The sequence below is a fragment of the Dioscorea cayenensis genome, chromosome 19, assembly GCF_009730915.1.
Source record: "Dioscorea cayenensis subsp. rotundata cultivar TDr96_F1 chromosome 19, TDr96_F1_v2_PseudoChromosome.rev07_lg8_w22 25.fasta, whole genome shotgun sequence".
Taxonomy (NCBI): Eukaryota; Viridiplantae; Streptophyta; class Magnoliopsida; order Dioscoreales; family Dioscoreaceae; genus Dioscorea; species Dioscorea cayenensis.
This window is the reverse complement of record NC_052489.1, coordinates 19191626-19208339: the sequence shown is the minus strand read 5'-3', so window position 1 is coordinate 19208339 and position 16714 is coordinate 19191626. Positions and strand designations below refer to the sequence as shown.

Here is a 16714-nt window from a genome sequence, read left to right as displayed (position 1 = left end):
ATTTGAATTCAACCTATCAAACCCTATCTTATCACACTTTCTAATGCCAGAAGATAAGCAATTTGAATAATGTGACACTTCCCAATGCCAGAGGATAAGTAAATTGAATAATGTGCCACCTTATCTTCATACCAACCGTCGGATGGATTTCATCTGTATCAACACTGTTAGATTTGAATTCATCCTATCAAACCCTATCTTATCACACTTCCCAATGCCAGAAAAATAATTTGAATAATGTGACACTTCCCAATGTTAGAAGACATTGGGAAGTGTCTTCTAACAAATTGAATAATGTGCCACCTTATCTTCTTACCAACAGTAGGATGGATTTCATCTGTATCAACACTATTTGATTTGAATTTATCTTATCAAACCCTATTTTATCACACTTCCCAATACCATAAGATAAGCAAATTGAATAATGTCCCCATTTCTTATAAATTGACCTTATTATTATTCTTTCATCTCATAGAGCCCATAAACATATACTCAAAATGAATTACAACATTGGAGGAACTTCGAATACTAAAAATAACATATTGTCATCATCATCTTCAGATGATGATAATAATATGTTATGGATATATGATCTTTTTCAGTGGAAGAGGATGCAATGCATCATGTTATTTAAAATAATAAGATGATATTAGAGTTAAGCCTTAGTCATCTGAACAACCGTCGTTCCCATGGTGGCTCTATTCCAGGTCATGTTGTTGTCATTTATAACTGTGAAGCATCAGATTGTAATCTGTGAAATGATTACTTTTTGGAGAATCCACGATATTATGCTGAAATGTTTGGGTGAAGATATCGGATGTCACAAAATTAGTTTCTTCTCATTGTTAAGGCAATTAATGACCATAATAGTTACTTCCAACAATGCTATGATGGTCTTGGTCGAGTTGAGTTATCTAGTTTACAAAAAAATTACTGGTGCTTTTTGAATGTTGCCATATGGTTTACCTGTTGATGCTATAAACGAATATATCAAAATCGCTGAACCAACTGTAATTGAAAACTTCAAAAGATTTTGTCTAGCCATTGTAGAGATTTTCGATAAGAAATATCTTAGATCACCTAATGCTAATGATATTGCAAGACTCTTACACATTGGAGAACAACATGGCTTTCTAGGAATGTTAGGAAGTTTGAACTGTATGCATTGGAAGTGGAAAAATTGTCCCAAAGCATGGGATGTATAATATAGAGAAAGGTATGGATGTTCAACCATTATTCTTAAAGCAGTAGCGGATTATGATCTTTGGATATGACATGCTTATTTCGGTATGCCAGACACCAACAATGGCATAAATGTTTTGGAGTCTTCTAATTTGCTCTCCATCCTAGCACAAGGTATTGCTCTTCTTGCTCATTACTTCATTCAAGGAAATGAGCACCATATGGGATATTATTTAGCTGAAAACATATATCCAAAATAGTTTACTATTGTACAAACTATTCATCAACCATGAATTCTGAAGAAAAAATATTTTGCAATAAGCCAAGAAGCATGTAGAAAAGACGTCGAGAGAGCATTTAGTGTTTTACAATCTCATTTTAGAATTGTGGCAAGACCAGCAAGGTTTTGGAGGAAAAATGTCTTACACGACATAATGACTGCATACATTATTATGCACAACATGATAGTCGAGGATGAATGAGATCTCAATGAACAAACCGTGGATGTAAGCGAAGTGACGACCCCAGTAGTTGAATTGGTACAAGATGAATTGATGCTCAATCTGAACAATTTCTTGGTCGTTACATGCAAATTAAGGACAAAAACGTTCATATTACACTTCGCAATGCATTGATTGTATATTTATGGTAGCGCTATGCAAATAACAAAGATAATTAAAAACTTATGTGCTACTTTAGTTTTCAATAATGTGTTGTTTTTACTAATGGTGCTTGTTTGTATGTTATGTTTTTATTAAGTAATTAATATAATGTTTTATTTTTATTTTCTTATCAATCAGATTTTATTTTATATTAAATAAATATTTATAATAAATATAAAAATTAAAACTATATTTTAAATAGTATAATATTTAAATTCAATGGTTAAAAGTGAAAAAGATTTAAAGACGGTTAAATTTGTTGACAGTATGAATATATAAATTGTGAAATGAGAAAAATATTCTTAGAATATTCTATTTTAAAATTAAAAATAAGGATAGTGGTTGGAGAAATTTTTATTATAAAAGCTGTAATTTTTAATACTGAAACGTCAAATATAGAGTTTTGAGTTGGAGATGCCGAAAATGATTACTTAGAGCCTCCATTGTGCTACTCAGTACTCAAGAGTTGACTATTTCCTACTGTGTAGGTTGCATGGCGTAGGGGCAGCAAATTGGATGGATGAATGGAGTGCTAAACAGTGATTGGATGTTTACTTTTCAACCTGGCTATGTTCACTACTTTGCTTTTTTACTTTTGCTTTACGTTAGTGTACTGTGTCAGTCATTAAGTCAACTACTTTTTGTTTCTTTATATTTGCACCACTATAATGTTAGTAGCTTCAGTAAATTTCTTTCTTCCCTTTTGCATGGTGTGAGCTGTGACTCTGTGAGTAAATATAGAGTAGTGAGTATGTATCACATTGAGGGGAACTTCCGATCCTTCACAGATGGGATCTAAGAGCTCAAAATTAGTGTTTGCATGCGGGCATGCATGGATGTGTCTGATGAGGTCAAGAAGCAGCCAGAAGAACGAACAGCGTACTCAGCGTTCGTCATGGATTGCCGGTAGAGGCTGGAGCCGCCACTCCCCAAAGAGTATTTTGGGAACTGTGTGGGGACTGCCTTTACTGAGGTGAACACCAGGGAGATGACCAGAGAGGAAGGAGTTGTTAGAGATCACAACCTCAGTGAACTATCTTCAATGGCTGCAGCTGCAAGAGAAAAGAAACGAAAAACCAGAGAGGAAAAGCACAAAGAAGAAGCTAGATAAAAACAAGAAGAGAATACTTGACTAAGTTGACAGCCAATACAATGCTGGTCATCTCCACTACCATATATATTGAAAAAACAATCAAAAGAAAAGTTAACCACTTACCTCGCTTCTCATTGGCTAACATAACCCACTAACTTGTCACTAATTGGTCCAAAACCTTAAACAGATACTATATAATATTACTAATAAAACCATACTCTTTTCTTAGTCAAAAGTCTGAGTACTAGTCAAGCTCTCCATCCTTTACACCATGCTTGATGAGCTTCATCCATGCTTCAGTAGAGAGGTCCACCATTCTTCTAGGATGCAACACCCAGCAACTCAACACCATGCTTCAATCACATCAGTAGCTAAGCATCAACACTCCCCCTTGATTGAAGCATCTTCACTCCTAATTCAGCTCTCATTCTTTGGTGCTTCTCAGTTGGCAACGGTTTGGTGAACACATCAGCTAACTGACTACCGGTGTTACAGTGCTTCAGAGTAATTGAACCATCAGTTACAAGACCACGAATGAAGTGGAACCTCACGTCTATATGTTTGGTTCTTCCATGATAAGCTGGGTTCTTTGCAACTGCAATGGTCGATTGATTATCACACCACAGCACTGAAGAGTCTTCACATTTCATCCCAACCTCACACAGAATTCTTCTCAACCAAACAAGTTGACATGCAGCCGAAGTTGCAGCTATGTATTCAGCTTCGGTTGTTAATAGGGCAACCACCTCCTGCTTCTTTGAGGACCAACTGACAGAACATCTTCCAATTCGACACACCATGCCCGATGTACTCTTCCTGTCACTCAGTGATCCTCCCCAATCAGAGTCTGTGAATCCTTCCAAGCATCTATCTCTACCACTGGGATAAAACAAACCAAAATTTGCAGTCCCTGCAAGATATATCACAACTCTCTTTGCTGCATTGAGATGTTCAACCATTGGTTTACTCATGAATCTTGAGAGAAAGTTTACAGTGTAGCAAACATCAGGCCTTGTGTGTACGATGTATAACAACTTCCCAATGAGTCTTCTGTATAATGTAACATCTCTTAATTCTTCACTGTCTTCAAGTAGGAATTTTTCATTAACTGCCATTGGTGTCTCTACAGGCCTGCTGTATTTCAACTTCATCAGTAATACAAGCTCCTCAATATATCTTTTCTGTGAGATAGAAATTCCTTCACTACTTTGATGAATTTCCAAACCAAGAAAGTATTTAATTTCTCCCAGATCAGACATATCAAACGTCCTCGTCATCTCCATCTTGAATTGCTCGATTAGAACTTGAGAACCACTGGTATACACCATGTCATCCACATACAAACTGATTAGAATAAAATTTCCATTTTCATCCTCCTTTTTGTATAAAGTGTGCTCAGTTTCATTCCTTTTATATCCATGGTGCCTAAAATGAGCATCGATCTTGCTGTACCACGCTCTAGGTGACTGCTTGAGCCCATACAAAGCTTTCCTCAGTCTGTATACCAAATGTTCTTGTCCTCTGACCTCATAACCTTCAGGTTGAACCACATATACCTCTTCAGAGATCTCCCCATTTAAAAAGGCTGATCTCACATCAAAGTGATACACTACCTGATGGGTTTGAGCAGCAATTGCAAGAAGAATCCTCACTGTTTCAAGTCGAGCTACCGGAGAGAACACTTCATCATAATCCAAACCAAACTCTTGCACATACCCTTTGGCTACCACCCTTGCTTTATATCTTTGTATCTCACCACCTACTCCCAGTTTTGTCTTGTACACCCACTTAAGACCCACGGGCTTCTTTCCAGGTGGTAATTCAGTTAACTCCCACGTATTGTTGGTTTTGATTGACGCTAGCTCAGCATCCATTGCTTCCCGCCACTCCTTATGCTTTACTGCCTCTTTGTACACTTGTGGATCACCTACATGTAGAGCATAAGAACATGAGCTATATACCTCGGCCAGAGATCTTGTTCTCCTTGGTGGTAAACCTTCACTGGTCTCCTCCAATGCACTTGTGTCAAGAACTTCAGTACTTGAACTGATTTTACTACCACTATGATTCTTCTCATCATCTACACTGGAATTCAGCTCACCCAATGTGATCACTGCTCCACTTGCACTAGCTTCCCAATCCCATCTTGAGTTTTCGTGGAATATCAGATCTCTACTCACAATAATTTTGGAAGCTATGGGATCAAACACTCTGTATGCCTTGGATTCAGAACAGTAACCCACTAAGATGCACTTTACTGACTTCTCCTCTAACTTAGTAAGCTTCTGTGATGGAGTTAATGCAAACACAATGCTTCCAAACACTCTAAAATGGCTCACATTTGGTCTCTTCCCGTGCCACAACTCATATGGTGTCTTGCCATTCAGAGCAATTGTTGGAGACCTATTAATCAGATAAACCGCTGTTGCCGTTGCCTCAGCCCAGAAAGCAGTTAGAAATCCGCCATCCCTAAGCAAACACCGGGCCATCTCAACAACAGTCCTGTTCTTGCGCTCCACCACTCCATTCTGTTGGGGTGAGTATGGAGCCGAGAATTCTCTTCTGATCCCCATCTCCTCGCAGTGCTCTTTGAACGCATGAGAGGTAAATTCTCCTCCACGGTCGCTTCTCACTACCTTCAACTTTCTACCCGTTTCCCTCTCCACCATCACATGAAACCGTTTGAAACAATCAAAAGCTTCACCTTTGCTGGTTAGAAAGTAAACCCAACACTTCCTACTATAATCATCAACAAGTAAGAAGAAATACATATTACCTCCCAATGACGACACACTCATTGGTCCACATAAGTCCATATGCACTAGCTCTAGACAACACGAACTTCTTCTGGTCCTTGTGACTGGGAATTGACCTCTAGCTTGCTTACATAGTGCACACTCTTCACATTGTGACACATTGTAGAGTTTAGGCAACCCACACACATCTCCTTTTCTTGCAAGTATCTCCAGACTTTTATAATTCAAATGGCCGAACCTTCGATGCCATAATTCAGATACAGGATGCTCACTAACTGCTAAATTCAACCTTTCCATCTTTAAGAGATTCACAGGGAACATGTTGTTGCTCATCCTGGGTATCTCAAACATCAATTCCCCGGTGTAATCGTCAGTGATGATACACCTGTCTTTATAAAATTTGACTGAGTATCCTTTGGTGAGTAACTGTCCCACGCTAAGCAAATTGTGAGCTAACCCGGAGACCAATTGCACTTCTTGAAGTTGCTTAACTTCTCCATTCTTCATACCGATAGCTACTGTGCCAACTCCAATTACATTCATCTCCCTGTCATCTCCGAGACGAACAGTAACCTTCTGTGACTCATCCAAGTTAGTAAACAGACTCCTCTCGCCCGTCATGTGATTTGAGCACCCTGAGTCCACCAGCCAGACTGAGCTCGAGGTCACAGCTGCTTCACTACTCGCAATGAAAACATTGCTTGTGTCTCGTTCCTCCACAACCAAAGATGATCCCTTCTCTGGAGGTTTACTTCTTTCACGGCACTCAGCCTTTATATGGCCATATTTTTTACAGTGGAAACACTGTATATTAGCTTTAGAATCACTCCCTTGGCTCCTGGACATCTTGCCTCTTCCTCTCCCTCTGAAGAAGCCTCTTCCTCGTCCCCGGCCTGAGTTCGACCCAGTTGGTGTTGTAATGCTTCCTTTCTCCTTGAAGTGAGTTGACGAACTATCACCCTTCGCAAACAGTGCCTTCTCTGCAACTCTCCCTGCAGATCTATTAACCCTGAACTCATGTGCTTGGAGTGACCCGCAGAGCTCGTCGAGGGTGAGTGTTGATAGGTCTCTGGATTCCTCCATCGCGACAGCCACGAAGTCAAATTTCGGTGCCAGACTTCGCAGGACCTTGGACACTACATCTGCCTCCGAGAGCTTGTGTCCGAGACCTCTCACTTGATTCACTATCGCGACAACCCGAGCCCAATAACTCTGAACACTTTCACCATCCCCCATCTGCAAAGTCTCGAAGCTCTGCCGAAGCGCTTGCTTCCTCACGGCCACCATCGTTAATGAACCCTGTGATTGCTTCTTGATTATCTCCCATGCATCATGAGCTGTTTCTGCTTCTGCTATTCTGTCAAGAACCAGCCCATCTACAGCTTGTTGTATGAGACATCTGGCTTTCGCATCCTTCTTCTTACTCTCCTTTGCCTTTGCTTCATCCTCATCCTTCGGCATTCCCAGCTCAACTAACTCCCAGAGGTCTTGAGACTGGAAAACCGTCTTCATTCTCAAACTCCATCTCCCATACTCCTCGCCTTTGAAGACCGGGACACAATGTTGTGTGAGACTCACTGGTGTTTCGCTCGCCATGATCACCCGTGGCTCTGATACCAGAATGTTAGAGATCACAACCTCAGTGAACTATCTTCAATGGCTGCAGCTGCAAGAGAAAAGAAACGAAAAACCAGAGAGGAAAAGCACAAAGAAGAAGCTAGATAAAAACAAGAAGAGAATACTTGACTAAGTTGACAGCCAATACAATGCTGGTCATCTCCACTACCATATATATTGAAAAAACAATCAAAAGAAAAGTTAACCACTTACCTCGCTTCTCATTGGCTAACATAACCCACTAACTTGTCACTAATTGGTCCAAAACCTTAAACAGATACTATATAATATTACTAATAAAACCATACTCTTTTCTTAGTCAAAAGTCTGAGTACTGGTCAAGCTCTCCATCCTTTACACCATGCTTGATGAGCTTCATCCATGCTTCAGTAGAGAGGTCCACCATTCTTCTAGGATGCAACACCCAGCAACTCAACACCATGCTTCAATCACATCAGTAGCTAAGCATCAACAGGAGTTAGGGTTGCCGGTGAGGTGTTAAAGAAGGCAGTATGTGGAAGAGTGCTGAGAGGGGCAAAGAAGTGACCGGAGAAAGTGATTGAGATGTTGCCGAAGAGGCCGTTGTCGGTGACAGGGTCGCTGAAGTTGAAGGGTTATGAGACGGATTTTGGGTGGGGATCACCGGAGATGGTGGAGGTGGTGTCTTTGGAGAAAAATGGAGCTTTGTCAATGGCGAAGAGTGGGAAAGAAGAAGGTGGGATTAAGATAGGGTTGGTGTTGACCAAGGAGGAGATGGAGTTTAGTTTGGCTTTTCATGACGCTCTGTTAAGAGGGTTGTTTTTTAGAATATTAAAAACCCTTTTTTTTGGTGTAACTATGCTAATCGGTGAATTTTTTACCGTTTAACCTAATTGTGTATTTTTTAAAAAAAAATTTACTTATTTAGATAATTAAAATATATATATATAATATTCTAAAAAAGCGTTAATTATTTTATTTATTTATTTATTTTTATAAAATGACATTAATTTGGATATTTTTACCTGAAACACAATGTTCTTACTATTTCACTTTTCCGTACAATGAGATTTTTTTGAATTTGTTCATATGAATCAAAATTTAATCTTAATAATAAAAATTTGGGATTTTTCATTCGAATAATTAATTTTATTTATTTTTGGTTTTTTTTGGGTTTTTATTTAGGACTTGTTACAATGTTATATATATATATATATATAATTAAAATGGGCTGGCCCGCGTGGCACTAACCCATGAGTCGTGTGCTATGCTATACCACCTCTTCAGAGTTGGAACCAATATTTACCTCCTCTTATACTATTATCAAAAACTCATCTTTCTTAAAAAAATTATTGATTATTTCTTAAGTAAATAAGATAAAAATATAAATAAAACAAAATAAAATAAAATAAATAGTTAAAATTTAAGGAATACAGAGAAGTCGGTCAAATAAATTTTTCCATAATAATTACATGAAATAATGAAACTGAAAAACATATCAAAGAAACTTTGGCTGCAAACTCCCACATTGATATCATCAAGCAGGTAAAATAAATTGTAATCCCAAATGCAGTTAAAAGAATAGTAACATTGTCAATTTTTACTTCAGAATTACTGATTAAAAATCCAAACAATTCACCATTGAATTTATCGATAAAAAAATAATATATTTTGCATGGCAATAATGTCTGCCTAGAACAATGGAACAACGGAACTAGGTAATGATAATTGTCAACCAACAACACAAATCGTTCCCCCTTGCTCTGATCCTCTGCACTTATCTCCGTCGTTCCCCTCTTGCCATGGCAAGCGGGGACTGGCACCCAGCCCCCTCTCCCTCACCCACGCAGCCTAAATCCTGGGCCCAAATTGCTTCATCCCTTCGCCAATCCTCGGACAACTCTCTCTTGCACAATACCCACATCCTCAATAAGCTCAAAGAAACAACTACTAATTTCATTAGACTCGATAGTGTCACCATGAGCAGAGCTAGAATGAAGTTTCAGCATGCACTCTATGGGAAGCTTTTCGGCAAACCTCCTCACTTCGATCAAGTTAAGACTAACCTGCTCGCCAAATGGAGTATTTTTGGAGAGGTCACCATCTCCAACCTCCCCAATGGGTTTCTCCTAATTAAATGTTCCTCACAGAAAACAATGCAGCACCTTCTCTTAGATGGACCTTGTTCTGTCAATGGCCTCATTCTCCAGCTCTCACCATGGAAACCCTTCTTTGAGCCCACTTTCGCCAAGCTCAGCATAGCAGCTATCTGGTTGCAACTCCATAACCTTCCCGTTGAGTTCTGGGAAGGTGAGACCTTGGAAACCATTGTTGGTCAGTTTGGAACCCTTCTCAAGGTTGATGATTTTAAATCTTCTCTCAGTCGGTCCAAATACGCTCGCATTTGTGTTGAGATTGATTTGTCCAAGCCACTCAGCCGCGGCTTCTGGATCGGCGACAACCTCCATCAGGTTTTTGTGGTTGTCTTGTATGAACAATTATCGACTTTTTGTTACACTTGTGGGATGATTAGCCATGGAAGCAATTTCTACTCACGATCTGTGACGCCCGGTACCGCTAGAACCACCTCATCCCGCCTGGTGTGGCAGGTCGAGACTGGCTCTAGCCTGGTATCAGCGTCCAAGATCAGAGCATGGATGATTCTGAGCCTCTCCCTGATCGTCCCTCGTCGGAAAATTTGGAAAAAGTGGTTCATTCTTCTCCTGACTCTGACTACGGCCCCTGTCTTCTAGTATCTCGCCGGTGTGGCAGCATTCACGGTCATGGAGGCGGCACACGTGCCAGCCACGTGACCCACATTGCTGCAGTCGATCCTAGTTCCGAAGGTGACAAGTCTCGAGGTACCACCCTCCGTAGCATAGGTGGCGGAAGGGGATTCGTTTCTGGTAGGCGGCTCCCTCCTTCCCATGCCACTTCCTCTGTGCTTGCTGTAGATGAACAACCGCTTACCCATCATGCCCATACACCTCCTAGTCCACCCATTACATTTTCTCCTCCTAACGTTCAGATTGATTCTTTTTGTCACGCCCCGAACCTAACCGGGCACGTGGCAACCGCCACGACGACAAGAAGTGGGTCCCACAACAACCCCACTTTCAGGTCGCCGTAAGGCTCAATATAAACCTGTTATCACAATTATATAACTAGAAGACAACATAATAAAATATCACAAATAGGGTTCCCTAGTACTAGGAACCCTAAACACAAGTAGCAACAATAACAGCACAAACCAGGGTTTTAAGATACAACCCGAAAATATAAATACAAAAACCACATATAAGGTCAAGTCTAGTGGATCCATAGAGGGTACATGCATACTATAACAAACCTAAATAAGAAGTACATATAAACCTCTCTTCTCTGACACAGACTACTCACGTCAACGTCAGCGATGCGAAAAAGATAAAAAGGGAGTGGTGAGTAAAAGAGGTTACCCAGTGAGTGGTGTCAGCATAGATGTAACAGAGTGATAAAGTATTTCAAATGGTAATTCAAAGAAATAATAATAGCATATAAAAATCGGTTCAAGTATTCAACATATTAACAAATAACACAAGATTCATCAATAGTAAAAAGCAAATAACATTTTAAAACATAATGAACATAGCTCCAAAAATACGGTCGGCCTAAAAGCAGCTCCCACACTAATCGTGGCAGCGACTAGTCGGTGGGACCACCAAGGAGTTTTTAAAACTTTTTAAAAATTTAAAAGGGTGCCTTTCCTGGTGTTGGGCTAATCGAGATCCCCGTGTGGTGACCCCGGGTTTCTCACATAGCGTAACCCCCGTCAATGGCTCCGCGCACCTCTTGACCCAGGGTAAACCGGGGAGTTAACCACGCCCGCCTCCCATCGGGCCGGACTGTGGAACCCCACAGCTGCAGTGTCGGGACTAAAGTCCGCCGTCACCATCAAAACTAAATGCCACAACATAATTCTTTCTAACTTCCAATTCAAATAATCCATCATACAATGTTTAAATACGGAAATGTACATCAAACCATATCTCATTTGCATATAAATACGAAATGCAAGTAAACATGTTTCTTTCAAATAAATAGGTATAAGCATTCTAGTTTTAACCATTTCAAGTAAATTCGTACTCAAAAATATATATATATACAAAGAAAGTCAATTTATCATCAAGTTTATGTGATAAAACACATGAAGAAATACTTTAGTACTCTTATTAAATCTATGCAATTATAAATTTAACCACTCACGTAACCGACTCGTCTCGTCCCCGAGACGCACTTTCACCGATCGGCGAGCTCCTTCCCTGGAGGACGCTCGCCACCCTAGATACAAGCAGGAATTCAAATTCTAATGAACATAAGAATGATAATCACAAGAAAATGTATAAAATACGATTATACATGTCTAATACAAAATATTAGGGTTTTAGGGCAAAACATCGTCATTTTGGATCCAAACGATCTCAGAATGGAGTAAAACTAGTTCCAATGAGTTCAGGGTAAGAAGAGCTTCAATGTGGACTAAAGAAATACCAGATAAGGCTCAAAATTTTTGGCGCTACAGTAATTTCGAAATTGCTACAGTAACCCGAACCTTATACTATGGTTTTCTCCCAATTTACAACTCTAAATCAAAAATTTTCTTCTACAACATTCTCATACATGCATTATAAATCATTGGCTTCAATTTAAGCCTATGAATCATCATATTCATGGAGAAATCGATTTATATATTTCTAAAAACAAGGAAATACGGGTGAAATACAAAACAAAAACATTGGATATAAGGCTTACCGGATTCGGGAGTGAGAGAGGAATAAGTTTGGTATTGAAGGTCACCGGAAATTCTCGCCGGAAAGATTTTTGTTTCTAAGTTTATGCTCGGCCGAGCAAGAAGAACAAGAAGCAAGGAAGCAAGGAAGGAAAAGAACTCTCCAGGCTTTTCTCATTCATTCATTCATTTTCATTTTTTTTTTAAATAGGAAATGACCTAATTGCCCTCTTAATAGAAAAATCATAGAAATGGATCCAAATGACGGAATTGCCCCCGATTTTTCACATAAAACTACTATGCAAACATGCAAAAATGCCACTACTACTAAATGACCATTTTACCCCTAATGCAAGCATAAAAATCTAAATAGCCCCGAGGTCTAAATCAGGACAGGGTACAACACTCTACCCTCCTTAAAAAATTTTGTCCTCAAAATTTCAGCTTACCAAACTCACTGAATAAATGAGGATATTTCTTTCTCATGAACCGTTCAGGTTCCCAAGTCAACTCCTCAATCTGATCACTTCTCCAAAGAACTTTTACAACCCTGGCACCACCTTTCCCCAAGCACTTTTTTTCTAACCGATCAAGGATACGAACAGGTCTCACTTCAAAAGTCAAATCTTCTCGAGTTCAGCGAGGTGTTTTCAAGTGCATGCGACGGATCTGGTACATACTTCTTCAACAACGAAACGTGGAAAACATTATGGATTTTCTCTAACTCTGGTGGCAACTGTAATCTATAAAGCCATCGCCCAATTCTTTTCAAGTATCAAGAATGGCCCAATATAGCGAGGATTTAACTTTCCCCGCTCACGGAACCGAATTACTCCCTTCCAAGGAGATATCTTCAGGAAAACTCTCTCACCAACTTGGAACTCTAAATCTCTTCTCCTGTTATCAGCATAGCTCTTCTGCCGATCTTGGGCCACTTTTAACCTATCTTGAATTACCTTCACTTTTTCTGTGGTTACCTCAATTAGTTCCACACTCTGCAACTTTCTTTCACCAACTTCATTCCAACAGAGTGGTGTTCGACACTTACGCCCATACAAAGCTTCATAAGGAGCCATACCAATACTTGCATGGAAGCTATTATTGTAAGCGAATTCCACTAGAGGTAAGTGCTTGTCCCAACTTCCTTGGAAATCGAGAACACAAGCCCTCAGCATATCCTCAAGTGTCTGAATTGTACGCTCTGATTGACCGTCTGTCTGGGGATGATATGCAGTCCTGAATCTCAAAGTTGTCCCAAGAGCCTGATGAAACTTAGGCCAAAACTGAGATGTAAATCTCGGGTCACGATCGTATTACCAATTGAAACAGTACTCCATGGAGTTTAACGATTTCAGCTTATAAATAGCTTCGCTAACCTCTCCAAAGGGTATTTGGTATGAATGGCCAGAAAATGGGCTGACTTTGTCAAACGGTCCACAATAACCCACACAGCGTCATGCCCTTGAAGAGTACGCGGTAACCCAACCACGAAATCCATAGTAATATGCTCCCATTTTCACTCTGGAATAGGTAAAGGTCGTAATAGTCCCGCTGGCTGTTGATGTTCTGCTTTTACTTGCTGACAAACTAAGCATCTTGCTACAAATTCTACGATCTCACGCTTCATTCCAGACCACCAATAATTTTCCCGGATCGTACGATACATCTTAGTGCTGCCTGGGTGTATAGTATAGGCTGAGGAGTGAGCTTCTTCCAGAATAGCACTTCTGAGTTCTGCATCCCTTGGAACACAAACTCTTCCCTGAAATTCCATAATACCATCACTGCGAAACCCAAAATCGCTAGGTTCAGTTTTTTTCCAGTCTCTGTATTTCCTTCATTAACTCTTCATCTGTTCTCTGAGATTTCTAAATCTGCTCCAGTAATGATGGTCTCACCACAAAAATTTGCCAACAAAAACTCCCTTTGGCTCGATCTTAAGTCTCACATCCATGTCTCAAGAGCTACAAGTTGAGACCGATAAGATGTTGTAGCGTAAGCTAAAGAAGTGGAAGTTTTTCCTACTTAGCGCATCTCGCAACCACATCTGGCCTTCCCTCGGATGATAGTCAATCACCAAATCATAATCCTTGATCAACTCTAGCCATCTTCGCTGCCTCAAATTTAGCTCCTTCTGAGTAAACAAATACTTTAAACTCTTATGATCTGTATAAATCAAGCATTTCTCTCCATAAAGATAATGTCGCCAAATTTTCAGGGCAAAAACCACTGCTGCTAACTCCAAATCATGAGTAGGGTAATTTAACTCATGTTTCTTCAACTGTCGCGAAGCATAAGCTATTACCTTCCCATCTTGCATTAATACACAGCCAAGACCCTGTCGTGAAGCATCACTGAACACTACAAACTCTTTACCACTAGTAGGTAGAGTAAGTACTGGCGCTGAAGTCAAACGGTTCTTCAATTCCTGGAAGCTTCTCTCACACTTCTCATCCCAAACAAACTTTACCTCCTTTCTAGTCAATCGTGATAAAGGCGCAGCAATCACGTGAAAACCCTCCACAAAAACGCCGATAATAACCAGACCAAACCAAGGAAACTTTGAACTTGTATACACATTCTTTGGTTATTCCCAATCAATGATTGCTCAACTTTCTTTCGATCCACACCGATTCCCTTCTCCGTGATACAACATGTCCTAGGAAGACCACTTCATGTAACCAAAATTCACACTTTGAAAATTTAGCATACAACTTCTCTTCTCGAAGGATGCTGCATCATGCACGCAAATGTTGCGCATGCTCTTCTTCATTTGCTGAGTAGATCAAAATATCATCGACGAAGACAATTACAAACTTGTCGAGATAAGGTCTCAAGACTCATCTCATTAGATCCATAAAAAGCGACTGGGGCATTAGTCGGACCGAAAGGCATAACCAGAAATTCATAATGCTCAGTATCATGTGCTGTAAAATGTCAGCCTTCTGACACATCACTTTCCTTGATCTTCAACCGATGATAACCGCATCTTAGATCAATCTTCGAAAAACACTCTTGCCCTCACGCAATCGATCAAATAAATCATCGATTCGGGTAGAGGATATTTGTTCTTGATAGTCACCTTGTTCAACTCGCCGGTAGTCTATACACAATCTGAAAGAACCATCCTTCTTCTTCACAAAGAGAATCGCGCACTGCGGGTGACACACTCGCGCATAAACCCCTTATCCACCAAATCCTGAATCTGTACTTTTCAGCTCCTAAGTTCGCATGGTGCCATGCGATACGGAGGAATGGAGATTGGAGCAGTACCCGGTAGCAAATCAATAGCAAACTCAAACTCTCGGTCTGGAGGCAATCCAGGCAATTCCTCAGGAAATACATCCTCAAACTCCCGGACAATAGGAACATCCCCGACGCTTTGGTCCAACAATTTTGTATCTACTATGTGAGCCAAGTATACCTCACATCCCTCTGCGTATAAGTTTCCCTCGCTCCCACGGAAGATATCACACACCCTCGAAAAGAACCTTCCTTTCACCCTCAAACACAACACTCATCCATGAGAGCTTTGCAAAGTTACTTCCTTCTTGAAGCGACTCAATGGAAGCCTTATGCCTATTTAACCAGCCCATACCAAGTATGGCATCAAAATCTCGCATCTCCAATGGAATCAAATCGCCTCAAAAATCTACACCCTTCACTTTGATAGGGACATCCCCGAAAAACAACCTCCCCGAAAAATCTCTTCACCCGGAGGTGTTTGTATCGTAGTTCACGTACCTAATGGGGAGGCTATTCTATCGGCATGACATGAAAAATGCGATACAATAAAAAGATCTCTCCGACCCTCGAGTCAATCAATACATATGCATCATGTCGAAAAATAGATACAGTACCTGTAATCACGTTGGGTCTGTCCTCGGCTTCCTCATTGGTCATGGCAAAAACTCTGGTCTGAGAACGGGTCTCGAGGTCGTCGTTTGCTTTCACCTTGTGGACTATTACTAGCGAGAATCGATCCGGTAGGGGCAGCAGGTGTAAGTAGTAGGCGGTACACCCTTAGACCGACTGCCGTCCCGCGCAGGAGGAGGTGCTGACCCTGGTGTTCCATGGCCTAACTCCGGACATGTTGACTTAAGGTGACTAGTCTGCCCACACTGATAGCATCTGCGTGGTTCACGGCATGGACCTGGATGGAATCTATTGCGCTTCCGCATTCGGGGAACATTTCCAGTTGATTTCTCCATAACCGCCACTCGCAGATGTAGCACCCTTCCGATTGCCGCCTTGCCCCTAATGGAGGTCCGATCGAACCGGATCCCTGAAAAACCCTCAAGAAGTACTCTCACTCTTGCTGCGCTTGGACGGCCTTGAAAAATCGAGTTTCTTCTCTTGACAAATTTTCACGAAGGCGTTTACCTTCAAGAACCAATTTCTCAGCCCTCAATGCTAACTGAACCACTTCTTTGAAACTTTGATTCCCAGTAACTGCCATCTTCTCTCTGATACTAAGATTCAGTCCTGCCTCAAACTTAGAACATAAAAGCTTTCTTCACCACCAACAATTTCAGTACAAAATTTGCCAATTCTTTCAAATCGCTCTATATTCTCGCTATCGCTTTATTTCCGAACCAATTTCATGTACTTGTCGCTTCCGGGTCACGGTGAAATCGAGTGTAATATTCTTCATCAAACT

General features: G+C 40.6%; 1 protein-coding gene across 1 annotated transcript; it reads left to right on the top strand.

The window, feature by feature from the left end:
- Window positions 1–9010: 9010 nt before the first annotated feature.
- LOC120284118 lies at window positions 9011–10042 on the top strand. Its single transcript, XM_039290921.1, has one exon. It carries the CDS (start codon window positions 9011–9013, stop codon window positions 10040–10042), a length of 1032 nt encoding a protein of 343 aa, XP_039146855.1.
- The last annotated feature ends 6672 nt before the right edge of the window (window positions 10043–16714 follow it).

Coding starts and splice junctions, on each gene's coding strand:
- LOC120284118 (XM_039290921.1), top strand. CDS start 9,011: ATGATAATTGTCAACCAACAACACAAATCGTTCCCCCTTGCTCTGATC.